The following is a 20,647-nucleotide window of genomic DNA, read 5'->3' as shown; positions in this document are numbered from 1 at the left end:
GTACAAAGTACAACTATGTTATTAATAAGCCTTTATAATATGAAAATTATACTTACTAAATTTAATAGACTTAAGTGTTAGAAATGCGGTCAAGTCTGCCATATTACCGAGAATTAGTGGGTATAGGAAACCCGTCCAGTGTCCAGGTGAATTGAGGTGGTGGGTGGCCCATCGCCACACACTTAAGGGACACGCTTGGACCAGGTTGTAGGGTCTGTTCGGAAAACCAGTAAACTAGTTCTGGTTTTGATTCTGTAAATAAATTTAAAGTAAGCTATCTTTTGATTTATTTACTTCCACGTCGCCAAAAAAGCTTTATCGGCGTATAAAGGCAACCGGCGGCTTTATCGCTAAAAAGCGACCGGGCAACCCTAGTATGGCACAATAAAGAAAAAAACACCTACAGTGGGTAAAGGACAAGAAGTGCATAAATAAAACTAAAATAAAGTAAAACCAAAAGAAAAAAAATAAATATGTATTAACAAAAATGTAAGAGCTAACCCGAAGGTTTATTGATACATATAAGTGGTTAATTACGAGGCACAAGAAAAAGTGAGTGATAGTTTTATGAGCATATATGTAATTATATATGGTTATTACCAAAGTTTTTAGTTTATAAGAAACATATATACACACCTATATAGACCTATTTTTGTTTAAGTTTGTATATCTCAGGCTTTTAAAAGAAAATTTCAAATAGCCAGTGAACTAGGTACAGTCAATATATATGTGGCGTTATATGGGTAACGCTACACGACTTACCGGCCTAAACCACAGACTTTTATGTTATATTAGCAAACATCAATAAGCCTTTACAAAAAAGAACCCGCTGTTGTACAAAATAACACCACCTAGTGGCTAGCAGAAGTTTCTGGGTCCGATTTCTGAATCAATAATTGTTTCTTAATAAAATAAGAGAGCAAATAAAACTCCAAATACAAAACATTTTTCACAGATAAACTTCCATCTTATATTGTCTAAAGTACTCTACTGATAATAAAATAATAATATGCTATCTACATAGAGCTGGTTGAAATCCGCCTGAAACAGGACAAGGCACGACTCCGGTAAGACTGTTAATATTGTTTTTCATAAATTTAAATATATTGCGGATTTTCTAACTTTGTTATACTCCGTTAATGGGTGGAGTAAATATTACTTAATAAAACAGGAAAATTATACTATAACGGCGCATGAAATATACATAATATGTTATTTTGTAAAAAAAATAGTCTAAATAAAATTGATTTTATGAAAAAAAATCAGTGACGCTACAACCATATTAGGGCAGGGCCTCAGGTTTCTGTATCTGTTTCATGATCATAATATGTCAATCTAATACGCAAGATGTGTTTCCTGTGCCTGACACACGCCGTCGATTTTTTGGGTTTAAGGCAAGTTTCCTCATGATCTTTTTCTTTCACCGTTTAAGCGAATCTTAATTATTAATGTTAATTTAAATTAATGTTACATGTAAGGTAACTTTTATAACTGGCCGTATAATAAAATCTATGTATTTCTTTTTAATGCATAATATGAAATGTAAGAAAATTTACTCATATAATATAGTAAATGATGTTTGACTTCAGTTACTTTTTACGATGAATTAAATTAAGTTGTATTTAAAAATTCCCGCTTCCGCTTACCAATGAATTCCAACTATTACAATAAAATAGTATAATAATCATGACGGTCCTTCAATCTCGTTTAGTGTGCCGCTTTCAATTACTTAGAAACGTACAAAAGTAGAAAGTAAGTGGAAGTCAAATTTGAATGGACTTGTGGTCCATTCAACAATATTATATTGTAAACCAAATTGAATCGAAATAATTATCTACAGAAATGTTCACGTAGCATTGCTAAATATTTGTACATTTCAAGCAACATAAATTAATCACAAGAGAAAACTAGTTGGCTGGGAAGTGAACAGATTTACGTATTAGTTAATTTTACTAATTGTGACGTTAGTGGAGTTAAAGGGGAAATTTGGCGTTATTTTTTAAACACCGCTGGCACAATTAATGAGTTTTTTAATAATTTATTTACAGTATCTTATCGTCGATGACATACTTTCCGAGATGACATAAAAAAACGAGTGGAGCATGACGTAAAGACTCTAGAGGTACCGCAGATTCGGTTCTGTACATCGAGAACAAACAACGTATATGGCGAGAGAACGTTGCTACCGCGGCTAATGAATGGTCTACCCAATCTGATTTTAGATAACCTTATACTAACCAACATAAACCATTAGTAAATTAAAAAACTTCTTTTATATGCAATTGTCGCACTCCTTAACAAGACTGCTATGGTTACATTAATACAAACCACAGCGGCTTTCTTATGTAACATATTCTGAATATATTATATTATTTTGTAAAATAAAGAAAAATAAAATATACTTTGATCATTTATATCATTTCTCTTTGCAAATACCAAAAACAAACATAAGATAAATCGATAAAGCGTTTGAGTGGTAAAAGTATTTCAAACCACGCACGTACACGCACACACCTGACTTTCCCTGATGTCTTAAAAATTATTAAGCTCTGTAATTCTTGTAATATTTACAAAAAATTACAAACATTCTACTCTCTGCGCGAAGTCGGCTATTTTGTGTCTAATTTCGATATTATTATTTCTATATCTGTTATTGAAATAACGCATGAATCTCACTACACATGGAGACGGGATCGCTATTATTATTTTGGTGATATTCAGAAATGACACTTTACATACATTTTTCTGTATGTCAAAAACGTTGAATTTTGACACATGGGAGCTATAGTTCACGCTTGGTTCAGATCCTTAAATTGCTGGATTTCGCGTAGAACGGAACAAGTTCTTTATGATAAAAATGCCTAACTAGTTTTTAGTTTTCAAATTAATACCTGAACGCTCTTATTAAATCGACGTCTATCTAGCACAGCTATTTTCACATTCCTTCATTCTTCTTTATAGGGAAGTAGGCGGTATTGCTTCTGCGCTTGACACATGTTTTCGGGTTCAAGGCATACTGTTTTCTTTCCCCCTGCGAGCGTGTAATAAATGCGCACATACGAATAGTCCGTTGATGTATAGTAATACACACAACCAAAGGGTTAACTAGCAGACTCGACAGACGTTGTCCTGCATGGTGTTTCAAGCGATTAGGATATAAAACAAAGTATGAAAGCACTGACTCCAGCGCCGTCTGTCGGCCGGATTTATGAATGTAAACCATCCAGGGCGCCACACACGCATACAAAAATGTATTCAAATTGGTCCAGCCGTTTAAGGGGAGTTCACTAACGTACAGTAGAATTATATTTATAAAGATTTAGGTCTTAATAATAATAGCTTATTCCAGCACAAACTTATCAACCGCCTCTTAATTATTACCTACAGTGCCTTCAATGTTAATTAAAGGCTACATGTAATTAAAACCTTACATTAGCAATACCAATAAGGACCCTGGTAAACGAGACAAGAATTAATGTTCTACTTGTGTTTACTATTTGCTTAATTTATGTAGCTGATACCCGCGACTTTGTCTGTTTAGTTGTACTTTGATTAATGGAACCACTCGGTTAGTATTAGTATTCAGTAGTTGTATATTTATATGAACTGTTAAACAAGATCCCTTGATTTATATAACCAGTAGTAACACTGGTTAAATAGGAGCACTGTCCAAAGAGAGAAAAGTTATTTTTTTAAAAGTTATTATTAGTTTTTCGAAACGGTTTTTATAAAGGCAAACATAGGCAACAAGAATACGAAGTGACATTTTGCTAAATAATTCAATAATAAATATTATTTTGAACAATATGTTTTCACCCACAAACGTTTAGAATATATTTATTAACACAGATCATTTCTATCGATTTATTATAGATGATGTATCCCTTTAAATGCCTTAGTCTAAAACCGTTGAACAAACGACTGTTACATACGACTATGTCAATTATCACAATAACTATTTGTATTATTGTGTGTAAAAACACTTCTCAAATCAGTCTCTTTTTATGTAACCGACCAGAAGTTGACAGAGACGTTAAAACTAAAAAACTGTATCTTATGTATAGTTGGCTAGTAATTGTAAGGAGAGATCATATATAGAGACTTTAAAGAAAGTAATAATTATTATAATTTTTTATAATATCTAAAACACGCTTTCGCGACTATTTTTCGCTACGCGGTCTCTGCGTTGTTGCTATGCCATAGAATTAAACAGTTTGATCATTTTGTGTCTCACTTCTACAAAACAAACAATGAACTTACCTTAGGTATATAAATCTCGAGAAATAAGGATTAAAGGGTTAGCGGTGTAAGCAGTAGAACATTCTTCTAACACACAGAAATAATAAAGTAATCCATACTTTTTAATCCTATAAGTCAAGTTGGAAACAAAGTAAAAATTCGACAAAAAAGTATTAAGTCTTGGCCACAGATTCACTCATGCCTGTCACAACATGATTCAAACACGACCTTTGGACTGAAGTCGACGTATTGATTAAAAAACTCATTTATTTTAAACAAATTTTTAAAAAAGGAACAAGAAAAATCGACCTATTCACAAAGTTTAATACACTGCAGTGCACTTAAGTTCGATAAACATGCCTAATTAAAATGGAACATTACACAAGTCATTAAAGGAATATGCTTTCTATATTCCAATAGGTAACATGTATGCATTGCGACGGCCCTTCAGCTCTCAAGTGTAGCGACACCAAAAAGCGGGGAGCAAATTAATAGTATCTAAAAGAGGCGTATATCCTGACGTTTATTAGGTAAAAACAACCTTAACGCAGGGTGATAGGATCTTAATTGGTAGTTTTGCGTTTTAGTACATAATGTTGTGCGCTAATAGGTAACAGGGAGGCGCGCTTCGTAGCAACTCTTTGTTTGAGCTGAAGAGTTGACTCTAATAGCTTGCAGCGGATCGGAGCTTAAAAATGGACTTTTAAATATTTTATGATGAAGGAAATGAGACCGGATGAAAGTTGAGTCGACTTTCGTTCGATACTCGTTAAACTAATAACGTTTTGGGTGTATTATAGTTTACGATTTTAATGAAAGTTTGAAAATAATGATTTCATTACATTCCTAAAAGAAAAATATATACATATATATATATATATATATATATATATAGATAATGTTTATAATATTATAATTAAAATGTAATAATAAATATATAAATGTTTTTGCTTGTGATTTCAAAAACTTCTTTAAGTCAAAGTTATAAATTGTTTCATTCAGTTTACAATTTATGTCTTAAAAATTTTGTTTTTCGGATAACGCAGAATAATTTTAAGCCATTATTTTTTGCGCTGCAACCCCTCCCAAAGATAGTTAACACCACAGTAAAATAACAAGATGTTATTTATCTTTGGTGGAGCGACGAACAGTGCATCTTCTTTGATGGCAGTGTTCCAGGTCTTCCAGAGAGACCCAAATACGAATACAACTTAATCCTAAGACGGGATTGATTTTTATATTTATAGAAAATTATATTAGGTCCTTACATATGAAATTGGCGTATTTCGTACTGGCCACTTTAATCACGATGTTCTCCTCTTTGGTAAGGAATTCCAAATTCAAATTTGTACGGCTATTTACTCATGTATTTATGATTCGATGACCGTCATTCATTTGTTATTTTCTTCTGTTTTTTTCTGTTTGCGTCACTCTTTTTACAAAATGGAAAACTTAAAGTATCGCATTATTTACGAGGACGAGTTCCGCCGTGGCGCTAGTGCTGCGGAAACGACTCGAAGGGTGAATGATGTGTATGGCGGTCATGTTGCAAAAGAAAACACAGTTCGTTTTTGGTTCCAACGTTTTCGTTCTGGAAATTTCGACCTGCAGAACAAGCCCCGTGGACGGCCTGAGACCCAAGTTGATAATGAAGTATTGAAGGCTACTGTGGAAGCGGATCCATCGCAAACCACGTCCGAGTTAGCTGCAGGCTGCGGTGTTAGTGATAAAACTGTTTTAATTCACTTGAAGCAAATTGGGAAGATTAAAATTCTTGAAAGGTGGGTACCTCACGAATTGACTGAAGCAAACCGGCAAACGCGCGTCGACTGCTGCGTTACATTACTGAACCGGCACAATAATGGAGGTATTTTAAACCGAAGGTATTTTACCTGTGATGAAAAATGGATTCTTTACGATAATCGGAAGCGCTCAGCGCAATGGTTGGATCCTTTTTTTTTTTTTCGTCAGGAAATGCTTTTATTCATATCCCTACGGTATTTTACACCAGCAGGGATTATGTGGGACTCAGACTTAATAAACCCTACCCACTAAAACCTGACGGATGGTTGGATCCTGCCCCAAACGAAAATTAACCCCAAAAAAGTTACTTGTAAGCGTTTGGTGGACTAGTGCCGGTATTGTTCATTGCAGTTTTCTCAAATCTGGCCAGACTATTACGGCTGATGTCTATTGTCAGCAATTGCAAACCATGATGGAAAAGCTTGCGGCTAAACAACCTAGGCTGGTCAATCGCTCCACGCCACTGCTACTTCACGACAACGCTAGACCACACACTGCACAACAGACGGCTACCAAATTAGAAGAGCTTCAATTGGAATGTCTAAGACATCCTCCGTACTCCCCGGACCTTGCTCCAACAGATTACCATTTTTTTTCGAAATTTGGACAACTTCTTGCAAGGGAAAAATTTAACTCTGATGGGACAGTCCAAATCGCCTTCACAGATTTTATTGATTCCCGTCCGACTGGTTTTTTTAGTAAAGGGATCAATGAACTACCTATGAGATGGCAAAAGTGCATAGAAAACAATGGTTCATACTTTGATTAATTAAATATATTATATTTAAAAATATTCGACTTTTTGTTCCTCCCATACAAAACGCCAATTTCATGTGTAAGGAGCTAATATTTGTTGTTGTTGATATTATTTATATAGTCCTTACCAATTTAAGCCCGGTTTTTTAATTTTTTTATTCAATATGACTATATTAAAATTTATTACTTTGAAAATATATACTTTAAACAAACCCAACAAAATATTATTACTATGTAACAATTGATTTTTAAGTTATAGATTATGTATAGTGCATTAAAAGGTTCAATACAAGAATTATACTAAACTAAGCTATTGTTTACAACATACATTGTGTACAAACAAAACATATATGTACCTATACATATATATGTCCTAGTCCTGCCATAAGTTCTGTTACAAATGTAGGAATATCATATTATTAAAATTTATCACTTATTTATTAAGGTCTCAGCAAAAAATATAAAAAAAATCTATTCGGAATGCCCAGTTTGGCTTTTATACAGGACACGAATCTATGGATGATCACTGTTTCCAAGAGGAACTTCGCCACCGTTTGTTCCAAAGATTTTTTAATACATTAAATGTTGATTAAATTAAATAATTGTATTATTTATATTCATGTCTATAATAATAAAAGCCTTTTGTTAAACTTTATATTATTTAACTTTATTTAACCAATTTCTGTAAAGTTGCATATAGCATATTTGTGTGTGCATTTGAGTGCATTTTGCGAAAAATAAGGTCATAAAGAAGTTTCACTTCTTACGTGTGCATACTAGTACACGCACATATTTTTATTTCTTGGGAGAAATCATAATTTGAGTAAATATAAACAAACTTCTGATAAAGCTGAAGTGTATTGCTTGCGTCGTTACATACACAGTCTCGCGTACATATGTAATCTCACTTTTACACTATCACACATCACAGCCAAGGTAGGCTTAATACTCAGTTTTATTGTATTGATTTTTTTTTTGCTTTTGTATTTGAAACTTTTTTTAAAATTGGGTATTCCATCTTTGGCTATATCTTTAGTTTAAATCTTTTTTATTAAATCTAATATATGTTAGTTGTAAGATTTTAGACGAGATATGTTCGTGAAGGTAACTGTCACATATTGTTTTATAATATATCATATTATTCTATTACCTTATATAAACATATTATTCCAATAATCACGTGGATTTGGTATTGTAAAACCAAAAATAATTATTCACCTTTCAAGCTTCAGAAAGATATTGTTTTAACAGATTACACACCTTATTACATAATTTATAGTAAAAGAAAAAAATGTAAATGTATTTTAAATTATATACCAAATACTCGCTAAAAGGCACCTTGCCTTTATAGTGTAGTGCACATATTTGTAATTGATTGATCTAACCTAGTGGTACAGTGGTAATAAACGATTGTTGTTATAATCAAATAAAAATCTTTGATCTTTGTGTTAAGTGCATTATAAAATCGATAGCGCTGCAATATACGAAAATATGCCTGATGTATCGATGACTTTTCAGAGCCTACTATCACAAACATTTAAGTTGTTTTATTTACGTAGTTGGTCCCAAAGTTCTGTCACTGGCACAGTTTTTTTTAATTTCAAACATGATTATATAAAAAAATATTGCATTCTTTTCTTGAATATTTGACTATTGTTTAAAAACAAAAATTTCGATATTGAAGAGAATTACCATAAATAGAATGATAGAGTGTAAACTAGGAGTTCTGACGAAGCTGGAAATAAAGTTCGGAGGGTGCAACATGGACATCATCCATCAACAGTAATGGTCAGGTTGGGAGTGTCCTATTACAGGCCAACTGAGGTAATTTTTTGCGAAAAGGCAGAGAGAGAGCAGAGGCAGACCAGAGCAACCAGAGAGACGGTTTTGGATCGACTTATCAAAGATCTGCCCAGCACGCCATTTGCGGGACATCACTTCCTGTTCCAGCATGACACTGCGCCTGCACACAATGCCAAGACCACTCAAGCCTGGTATGAGCGTCAAAACATCGACTTAATTAGACATGAGGATTGGCCTTCCTCCCAATCTGGACCTTAATCCTTCTCTTTTTATAAAATCTAGAAGGTCTGTGTTAAACCCCATAAAAATTTGGTGAGTCTGAAGTCATATTTAAAAGAAGCAGTCACTGAAATCGACATGAATATGGTGCCTGTATTAAAAATAAGGTAGTTCATGATATTTCTATTCCTTAACTAATGTACTATAAATTGATATATCACTCATCAGAAACTGATCAGTACTTTTGTTATTATCATTATTTCCATTTATGATATAACTTTGGGAACGACTACGTACATATACCAAAGTAATTCTATTAGCGTCCTACATAAATCCCTTTTGTTTTACGAAACTCCGAAATTGCTTTTATAAAATCTAAAGTTAAAAGAATATTTTTTGTACGGCATATAATCTATAGCAATATCGGATACAGATTATATAAAATTTTATAGGATAAATGTTTTTTGTTTTAGTTCTGTATATATATTTCTGGCGAAACAATAAGTATGGCGGTTTAGTAAGCAGAGATGTATTATGTAATATTCTAAATTATTCCTTTGTGAGAAAGACATATTTCTAATTAATATGTCGAATTTATAATAGCCAGATATTGGTTGTAACATTTAGGTTATCCAATTTTAGTTAGAGAAAAATATTGCTGGACACATGACTCCATGAGAATGTCGATGCTATCCAGCTTCTAGACTTTGTGTATAGTAAGAAGACTTAAACAGAAACCTTTAAGTTGGTGTATTAGTTTGAATATATTTATTGTTAGTCAGTGACATAACACAAAAATAAAGTGTCACTTTAGAAACTGGGTAAACACTAGATTGGATATCGTATTTAGAGACAATTTAATAAAAATAATAATTGTTTTTCAAGAAACAATTAAAATTACAATCCGAATACACCTTCGTTTTTAAGCGCATATAAAAAAACGAAGGTTTGTAGTAAATGTTTGACCACAATTTTATAGAAGTCATATCGGAGACATATTATATGCCAAAGTCAAATGTTTCTACTTAAGGAAGTGTTTAAGATTTACGCACTTTTTCGTAATAGCTATTTGAAGTTGACTTAATTACTTTTATTGAAAGGTATATTTCTACGAGAAGTTGAGAAGTTGTTGACTTATTCCTGTTGCGATGACCATATACTTTCTGCTAAGTTTTAAAACAAGAGTTCAATACCTCTATTTCCCGTGAAGTTCCAGTCGGCGTCGTGTGTGTGTGTGCTGCGTGCGTATGGCGCTCGACGGGACCGATTGCCGACACCACGATTGTTCTCCGACACTGCAAATATGCTTTATATTTACAAAAATGCTTTTATCTCCACTAACCGGATAAAATATATCCTCTACATATTTCAGTTTAATATATACTTGTACCGTTGTGAGGCCTACTTCGTTATGTAGATTTTAGAAGAAAATATAATTGTATTATATATTAGAAGCCACATTCTTCAAATATAAACATATTTAACAAAATTGTTGGTTTATGCTGGTCAGTAGATATTTATACTTAAAGTTTATTATATTTATGCAAAAATCAGTACAATTGGAATAATCAGATAATAAGGAGGGCAACTGGAACCAGGAAATCACTGTTAAGAAATTCTTTATAGCATGAAAAGCAGTTTACGTAAGATATTCAACAACTTAAACATAAAGAAAAACCTAACAACAAGGTATAGAGTATATATATATATCATATATATATATGATAATTTCTAAATTATGTTACGGATACAACGTAGACAGGTTCGTTTGTACAACAGAGATTTAAAGGAAGGTAGAGAACGGAAGTGGTTAGAGACAGAACATTTTAACACTAAAAAATCTATTATATGAATATTACCATCTATTAAAACCTCCGCAATTCCGTAGGCTTGATCTCTGGTATTACTCGCGAAACATTGGTAGATTCCTTGGTCGTTTATTTGTGTGTTTTTGATATGTAATCTTAGTCTGTCTTCTGATACCCAGATTCTGTCTGTGTCCTTCACGGATTTGCCATCGTGTATCCAGTAAACGACTTCAATGGGATGTCCAGAGATTTTGCAGTCCATGCTTATGTAAGCGTTTAATTTCGGTCTTATTGTATCGGGCCTTATTCGCACGGATATAGATTCTAAAACGGAGATAGGTAATATGAGTTTGACAGATCGAGTACCTCGATATGAGAGATAGTCACTTAAAATAAATTATTGCTCCAAACTTAGAGTACAATACAAAGTTGTGTGAAATAAATAATATTACGAGTGCATTACAGTAATGTATCTGATATCATATTGCAGGATTTAAAAGTTAAGTTCTTAAAGGATTTCTATCTGTCAAAGGACATAGAAATGAACAAATTTTGTATACTAGTATTTGATGCAGAGACTTTTACACATTTATCGTACATAAAAATTTTATTTGCAAATGTTTATAAATTACATTTGAGATATTTTCACGTTAAACAAAACAAATATGTTGACAACAATTGGCACTTTTCATGAGTTGTTTAAAATAGGACACTGCGGTTACTCCAAACAAAAAGTCCTTTTGTTTGACCCATCTGTAGTTCTTAGAAGTATAACTTGACCTATATACTACGCCGGCAGGTTACAAAGTGATTTTTTAAATGAAATATTAAATTAATAAAATCTCTCGGACTGTTTTTATAAACTTTATTGATACTGCCTACATAATTCAGTGGAAAAAAACTTAATATTTTAGTTTGGAAAGCATAGTAGATTACCGAAGATAAATTATCAGATAAACTCTCTATCGTGGGTCCAAAGTGTACCAAAGTGGCCATTACTTATGTTTACTTAAAACTTCGTGCTTTTAAAGAGTATACCTGTAACAAGTAGTGTGAAGTGAACAGACTCCGTTCCAGCAGTATTGTTCAGCCAACAGACGAATCTGCCTCCATCTTCTCTTTGCACGGACTTGATATGCAGGAGACCACGTTGTGTCCTCATTCGGGGCCATAGCCCTGACTTTTCTATAGGTATTAATTGCTCATGATGCTCTCGGAACCATCTAAAAAAAATAAGTTTAGTTAATTACTTTAAAATGTAGCTAATTAATTGTAAAGTCTAAAAATCACTGTCAAGTCACTGTCGTGGGGCCTTTGGCATAGTTTTTCATTCGCCGTATGACTTTATAACGCAAAAATATATTTTAATACTATACAAACTATCAAAGAACCGCGCTTCGACATACTATAACATATTCTACTCAGGCCACAGAATGTAATAATATATAGTTGATAAGTTACAGACTACTCGAACGACGCTCATGAATAATGAGTAGACAAATTACGGTACGACCGATATCGTAAACACTTTATACGAGTGAAATAAATTTGAAGTTATGTAAAATGAAGCTTTCAATTCAGTCTCGCTCCTTGTCAAACTGCGAGCGAAATAAAAACTGTACTTTCATTGCAATAAAATTGAAATCAAAGTCCAACTGATCCTATAACTTTCGTAAAATTCGTAACTCTCCTGTGGTTTTGAACTCCCCACAAAATATACCTAGAATATTTGAAACGTCACTTTGTGTGTAATGTTATAATTTTTGTGGTAAATTTGTGCAGAAGGATTCTTAAGAGCCATCTTGTCGCTTTTGAGATAAACTCAAGTGGGTCTTCAAAAACCATTTTTCTATATTTAATAAAACAGTAAAAAGTAAGCAAATGAGGAGATAAAATTATTTTTTTTATTTCAGATGAAGCTTGCGATTTTGCCAAGGCATTAGCAGGTGAGAAGTGTTGGCCTAGGGGCTTAAGAGTGCGACTCTCACCCCTGAGATCGTAGGTTCGATCCCCGGCTGTGCACCAATGGACTATCTATATGCATGTAACATTCGCTAGTACGACGAACATCGAGAAGAAACCGGCTTGCCCTATACCGAAAAAGTCAACGGCTTGTGTCAGGCACAGGAGGCTGATTACCTTCTTGCTTATTAGATTGACAAATGATCATGAAACATACAGACTAGTCTAAGGCTCAGACCTAATAAAGTTGTAGCCCCACTGATATTTTATAAAAAAAAGCATTAGCTATTAGGCATAAAAACGTGGCAGTTTAGATAATCAGTTGTATGAATATAAGCCATTCAAAGGACACCATTACAATGTCTTTATTGTTAAAGGAAGCTTTCTATTTTCAACTTTTGTGCATTGCTAGAATCTGGAAGCAAACGTCGTCTAATCCTCCAGCAATTTCTCAGAACCAAATGGCTGAGTTGAAATCTTCAATGCTCCGCAAGTTTTCCTTTTGGAAATAGTTTTGAAAGAAATGCTGAGACATTTGCATTCTAAAGGATTTTATCAGCAGCATGGCGCATTAAATTGCTGAATTTTCTTCCCTAGATTTGTCTACTTTCACTTATAAATGACAAAGCTTCTTTGAAAGAATAGCTGTTAGAACATCAAGCACTATTGTGATGAATAATTGTAGATTTGGTTTTTACCATCGAGGTGGGCAAGACATCACTGAGAGTATATGGGAAGTCCCACAGTCGTTAGACAGCCAGATAACCCAAAAAGTACAGTGGCCTCTAGGCTCGCTTGAACGTATTAAACTATCATTCCACTGACGTATTCCGTCAATCGTATCAATGTAGCACCAGAGGGCAAATGGGCGGGAAGCTCATCTGATGTTAAGCGATACCGGCGCCCATGGACACTCAATGTTAGAGAGCTCGCGATTGCCTTGCCGGCCATTAAAAACTGTGATACTGTGATAATTATATGTAGACAAAGTATTTAGTCACTTATTATAAAATGTTTATACCATCTACTGTTGTTAATTTATTGATGATTGTATCAATCACCGTAACATTATAATAATAATAATCAATGGCGCTACAACCATTTTAGGTCTGAGCCTTAGATTTCTGTATCTGTTTCATGATCATTTGTTAATCGTGGTTTGTTAATCATAATCAACCTTCTGCCTGACTCACGCCATAAACTTTTTGGTTCTAAGGAAAGCGAGTTTCCTTACGATGTTTTCTTTCAGCGTTCGAGCGAATGTTAAATGCGCACATAGAAAGGAAGTCCATTGGCGCTCAGCCGGGGATCGAACCTACGACCCCAACATATACTTTTCAATCAAAGTAAAATTAATATTATATGGATGAATGTCGTCGATTCGGTGGACGGAGAAACAGTATTCAGTTCATGTTCCACCGTCATATAGTATTTTTTAAAATAAAAAATCTTTAGAAACCACAATTTTACTTAAGAAGACGTTTATATAATATCAAGCATTAACTAATTTTGATGTAAATTTATTAATATAATAACGTTTTTTAGTAATCACTACAATCAAGTATACAGATTACAATTAAGTAAGTATACAAGTCTTTACAAATTTTCTTAACCTAAATAATAGTAATAAAAATGATTAAAAATTTATAAAAAGAAAATTAAAACAAATTTAAAAAGTTTGGTCCGTGTGGCTCTCACTATACTGAGATACTTATTCATGATCGATGAAAGCATCAGCTCTGGTGTCACCGGTACTATCCACCAAGCGCCAACTTAAATCTCTAATTAGCGCCTGTGCACATCATCCCCTCGGCCCAGAGTCTACTCCAGAGGGTACAAAATCGAAGTTGGAGGTAAGACAAAAGAAAGAAAAAAATATTAATAACGAAAAAAATGGTACATAAAAATTATAAAAATAACTCTCGTTAGCGAAAAGTATTTATAGGATACGATGTCTTTTAAAATATTCAATAGAAAATTGCGGGCGTTAACATAATATATGAGAAGAACTCAGGTGAAAAGTTTAAAAATGCAATGTTAGTTAAGCTTATTGAATTAAAACTGTTGCTTGACAGTTGCGGATGAAAATTTCAATTAAATTAATATTAAGACAGGGTTGTTTAGAAAATATTTACATCATATTCCGACGCACCATTACTTGTTTTCTAAAGTCATCGTAGTTTTCATTTTTAATATATGGTGATTATAAAAGCAGTGTTTGGCTTAGACCATAACAGGCGACGGCGTGTCAGGCACAGAAAGCTGATCACCTGCTTGAATAGACGATAAAATCTTAGACCCAGATCTAAAAAGGTTCTAGTGCCAGTGCTAGTATATTTTTTTTATAAATTAGAAGAGTATTGCGACTATTTCATGTCCATAATGGTTTACTAAGCTTTAAGTAAACGCCATGTTGATAATACATTTTCAGTAGATGTCGTGATTTTTTTTATAATTTCAAAATGGAAAAGCTCACAATACATATAGAGATAGAAACAAAAATCATAACCACGGAAAACTTAGGCCATGTTCAGATGGAAATGTCTCGCATTTTATAATCGTGACTACACATCGTGGTATTTACGTACAACCGATCACATGAGAAAAAGTCTCTAAATGTAGGCGAACGCGCGCTTCGACTGATCCGTTGAGCGCGCGCTTCCATTTCGATTGCACGTATTTTTTGTGACTTGTTTTCGTATTCAATTCAAAATAAGTACATCTGAAGTTATTACAAAACTACAACCACAAAATAATAGCTAAATTTCACGTTCATTTCAGTTCAGCTCTATCGGAACAGACTGACGAGCTCTCGCAACGCGCGTTAGCGCTTGTCATTTGAACTCTTTATAAATTTGATCGCAATAGATAAGCAATTAAGATATTTATCGGTAATTTAGTGCAAAATATGAGGTGATAGAGTTTAAATAAATATGAAGGAATATAAGTCTGTTTTGCTTTATGCATGAACTTGTAAGTACTGGGTTAAAGCTAATATTGCAAATCCGAGCAACACTCGAAGTGGTTGATAAACATCATCGTATGTACATTTGATTATACGTGTCAGAGTTGTATATTTTCTACACGATTTTCTAGTACTTGTATAAATATTTCAAAGAAATTTCCTCCTCAAACTAAGGAATGGTTCGAACATGGGGGTTTTATTATCATTAGGAGACCGTCACATCTGCTTAAATAATAAAATATAAATTATTTTTACCATGGCATAAAGCATGAGGAGGAAGGAAGGTGTACTTTTCCTCAAACCTTGAAAGAGGATCGTCGATCAGTCTAAATATAGAATGGCCGGCACTAATGGACCTTTTTTTAGAATGGAATATCGCTGTTGGCCTTATGGGCCTTTATGTTAAAAGAAAACAATTTTTTAGACGGATTAAAGCTATATGTATTATTATAAACTTATAATTATTTTACATAATTTTAAATTTAATTTTTTTTCGACGTTTTGCGTGCTTTTCAGCGTGCGTGGTCACGGTGACTGAAGACAAAAGGTGTTGAATGTCAAAAGTATCACAGCAAAGTTTTATAAGTTTATAATAATACAAATAAATAAACAAACAAAACAAATAATTAAAAAATTGTTTTCTTTTAACATAGAAGTGTTTAACTAATACCACAACAATCAACAATCTATTGGCTGTTGTTTACTTCGTAAGGGTAAATATAATTTTCCCTCGTAATTGGGGGTTTTATTTGAAATCCTTTTACCGCGCGCAGATTTAACCACAATTTTATAATCTCCACCCGTGATTCGATTGGCAAGAAGCGAATTAATTTCGACTGGGTAAAACACCCTCGGAATGAATTTATCATGGACCTGGCTGTTTTTTTCATTTATTGTAACATAAAACGAAAAATTTGATAATGTAAAATTGTGCTGTATAACACTAATTAACCTGTAAACATGCTTGCTGAAACGTAACGTTGTGTTTTAAAACCATAATTTATTTCTTGCGTAAAGACACCAAAGTGAAATTGTTTTAGAATAATATATGATCATGAAGAATCTAAGTTAATTGACTCATTTTAACTAAAGTAAAGAGACGAAAGAGTACAGCTAGACGAACTTAGGTCTAAACAAAGGGGTAAAAATACAGGCTATATCGAATATTGCCGAACATAAACTACATTGATATTTTAAGGATATTATAAACATTTCTAATTAAATAATGTCTGGTTAATATTTTACTTATACAAATTAATGTTTAACTGATAAGACAATATAATTGTGTTCGAAAACCCACAGGTTTTTCTTTATTTTTGATACATTTAAATTAGTAGTAGATGGCGTTTATTTTGCCGTTCCTATCCGAAGCAAAGATTTTAATTTATTAGTGGCTTCAGCATAAGACTCTCATGCCTGTGGTCGTAAAACTCTTGTCAGTGAAGTCAGTGAATATTGTGAGAAAACCGGTTTGCCTTCGACCGAAAACGTCACTGGCTGGAAGGCTGATCGGACACACTTGTTGTAAAAACAAATGATCACCAAACAGTTACAGAAATTTGATTCCCAGACCTAAAATATTAAAGTAGAAGACAAAGTAATGGATTTTGAAAGACGCAATAATATCGTATTGTTCACAACAAACAATTCTTGCGATTCGCCTTCGCAAACATATAATACAGACCGTATCGACAACATTTGTATAAACTTTCGGTCCATGTAACGTAAACAGAACATTGTTTTCGTGAGTGTGCATTTGTTCACGTCAGTTGCATTTGTTTTCTCAGGAAAGATGTAATACGCATTTAACTTGTCAGACGCATTACAAAACATTTTTGGGATAAAGGAATTTTTAATGTTTTTGTTTTCATTAACAGTTTTTGTAAGATTAACTTAACCAGTTGTATAAGAAGTAAATAGTGAAGTTTTGTTACTGTGTGAATAGAAATTTCAAGACAAATAAACAAATATGACGGTAGTTATGTAACCTTACATTAGTTATTATTTAGTAAATAATTTGAAGCGTTAACCAAATGTTAGCCATCTTCGCACACATGGTGGCAAAAATACATGCCCATGCACAAGGAGCCTCATAAATTGTAATACAATATTCTTGATTACGGTAATGTCCAAAAAGGTCGACTTCACTTGTATTGAAGTGTTACTTAGATTTATTACCCTTAGGTGAGCCAAATTAGTTGTTGTCAGCGTCGCATTCCCACTACCCTTAATAATTAATTAAGGCATATATATACATATAATTATTATATGTTAGATATAAGCTCATGTTTTAAACCATCCATACAAACACCAAACTTTATTCGGTTTTAACGAACTTCTTCTTACTAAAGTAATATTATCTGATTTTGTTTGCATATCTCATATGGCTGATGTGGCATATATATTAGGGTACTCCTTAATTTTCAACTTTTGAAAAATTACTGCGTCAGACCACCATTCGCTTCTACTAGTATGAGCTAAAATCGAACCTATATTTTTTATTTATTTGTTAAGTTTTTAGGGGTCGCTACCTCATGTCAACGTTGAAAAATTTATGGTAATGATAACTTGCAGCTCAATAAAACAGTTATATTAATAATTTATACCTGAATAATATATCGCTTGTTTTTCTTTTGACGACCTTTTTCTTGAAAGCAAACAAAAAATTGTGATTGCACTAATTAAGGAAGGTCCGAATATAGCCCAATGCGAATCACCTTGGATCTAAGTGACATCGAGGAAATTTTGAGAATTTCGTGACGTAAATTTCCGTCTACATTTTTGCAAATAGAGCCTCTTCTTTAGGAAGAATATGAAGACTTCAAAGTTTCCTGATAAATTGTACGCTCTATAAGAGTAGCGAACGACATTGTTGAACGCGGCATAGCATTGATTGAAGAATTTAATATACTAATTACCACAGAAGCACAACAACAATTGCTTCTTTTGGTTGTGAAATTTTTTTGACGCAATTTTTTTTCTTCTTATACAATTTATGTGAAAAATTCTAAAATATTTTTTATTTTCTTTCATTGGTACCCCTGACTATAACTTGAAAAATACAATAAAAAATAGTAGAGTATAAGAGTGACACGCATTATAACAAAAACAATTTTGCCTAATTAATAAGCATATATATTTGTATACTTCAATATTTAATATTTATTCAAACATTATTTCTATGTGTTAAAAATATATTTTCACAATAAAATATCTTATTATTATTTATTTAGGTAGCCAAATCCTTACATAAAAGTTACAAATGGCCTACTCTTGCAAAATATTAGAATATCGGTGTGCATAAGTATGTGTGTATAAATTCATTGAGGGATATAAAAAGGTTAGGAAACAGCTTCTGATGAGTTTTTCTCATCAGAAACTATTAAAACATTATATCCTTACCTAAAAGTAGGAACTGGCCACGCATGTGCAGCGCAGGGTATCCGCACATCATGCCCCACTTGAACTCTGCGCGAGCGCATTTCAACTGCTGCTCGCGGGCGTACTTGCCCTTTTGGTTCTGTTACTATAACGTGACCTGGATGACAATAAATTCTAATTAATAAAGAAATTTCCTGTGCTTTTAATGTGTTCAGACATTTCTTACATTATCACTATTCGGTTTTTGTTTAGGGACCTCCGATTGCGTAGCATGTACTCATCATCCAAACTATGATGACTTTAAGCACATACTCTATGTCATCTTTTATATAAACGCATCTTTAACCAATGAATCTATATAAAATAATATCTGTAATAAGACTACGTGATTATTCAATACACTTTTGTATTTATCTACAATTTCAGTAACTCCTATTTTCCTTCTTTTTTGTGTTATTGTGATGTAATTAAAGTATTAATAAATGAATTATGAGGATATTGATATTTTCCACTTCACCAAAGAGGACGTGAGTAAATACTTGAGACGCGGAAAGACTTTAACTTTATTTATTTTATTTAATGATCTTAATAGAAAGGAAGTTGGTGTTCTGGAAATACAAACTGTACACAGTTTTTTGTTTAGCAGTAACAATCTAGTTTTTTAATTGAAATAATATTATTAATTGTCGTTTGTTTAATGTCTAATTTCAGTTTACTTCATATTTTTGTGTAGTAATATACTTACTTTAATTTTCTGTTTCATAAATTTTGATTATCTATGTAATCTGTTTTGGCTTTGTATATTGCCTAAGTGTTTTGTTTTATAGTATGTATGCTAGCTGTAAGATTACCAATAAATGAATTAAACTTACCATAATATTGACTAGTGTAGGTATGATCAGTAACTCTATCCCGTACCCTACACCTGAATATGGTGTAGCGATCATCTGGGCTGACCGCAGCTATATACAGTGAGCCATCATCTAGACGCTCGTAATTTGGACCTAAGAAAACAAAAAGTATAGGAATTACAGCTGATATAAAAATATTAGCCAACTACATGTACGTATGAACTGTGGTTGGGATGTAGGATATTGCCGGCGAATAGCCGTCTGTATATGACACGTTGTCAATAGATCCTAGACGTGCTGGATTTCCGACAATTTTTTATATACATGCTGTGGTTGACGCGCATTATATCCAATTGTAATATTAGGCAATGTTGTATCCAATAATATTTACCAATTTTATCTTTTTTAATCACCATTGTCAGTGTGGTATATAATAGGTTGAGGGAAAAGTTTCTATGCATATTTTAAGAAAATCCACAACATTTTTTAATATAGTTTATTTAAATTTAACTAACTTGAATTTGGAATTATCTTCTTTAAAATTTAAACTTTTAATGATACCATAACCGGCCAGATACAAATAGTATAGCCAAAGAGATTTAATTACAAGTTCATACATACTATAATGCGAAAAGACTTTTCCCAACTTAATATGTCGTAGCCGTTTAACTAGCGGCCTCAAAATATTCAACCAGTTGATCAAACAGCCAGGCAAATGATTTGGATCAATTACGTTTCTTGATGGGGTTTTCCAAAGTTTAAGGAAAGACAACAAGTGCCATGGAAGTGTGTAATGACAATAATAATGTGAATTTAAATGTGACTGACTCGAGTAATTTATGTCAGATGTTAATCTTTTT

At 32.9% G+C, this 20,647-nt stretch overlaps 1 protein-coding gene across 1 annotated transcript in view; it reads right to left on the bottom strand.

Moving 5' to 3' along the window:
* LOC123713634 (Down syndrome cell adhesion molecule-like protein Dscam2) overlaps positions 1-20,647 on the bottom strand; it is a 129,609-nt gene that overhangs the window by 37,262 nt on the left and 71,700 nt on the right. Inside the window, exons 5-10 of the mRNA XM_045667393.1 lie at positions 19,809-19,940; positions 18,958-19,093; positions 11,667-11,851; positions 10,680-10,952; positions 10,014-10,115; positions 108-252 (exon numbers count right to left, since the gene is read on the bottom strand). Coding sequence (XP_045523349.1) covers positions 108-252; positions 10,014-10,115; positions 10,680-10,952; positions 11,667-11,851; positions 18,958-19,093; positions 19,809-19,940 — 973 coding nt within the window. The remainder of the gene's footprint in view (positions 1-107; positions 253-10,013; positions 10,116-10,679; positions 10,953-11,666; positions 11,852-18,957; positions 19,094-19,808; positions 19,941-20,647) is intronic.

This window comes from Pieris brassicae, chromosome 8, assembly GCF_905147105.1.
Source record: "Pieris brassicae chromosome 8, ilPieBrab1.1, whole genome shotgun sequence".
Taxonomy (NCBI): domain Eukaryota; kingdom Metazoa; phylum Arthropoda; class Insecta; order Lepidoptera; family Pieridae; genus Pieris; species Pieris brassicae.
Note: the sequence above shows the minus strand (reverse complement) of the source record. Positions and strands in the feature narration are given on the sequence as shown.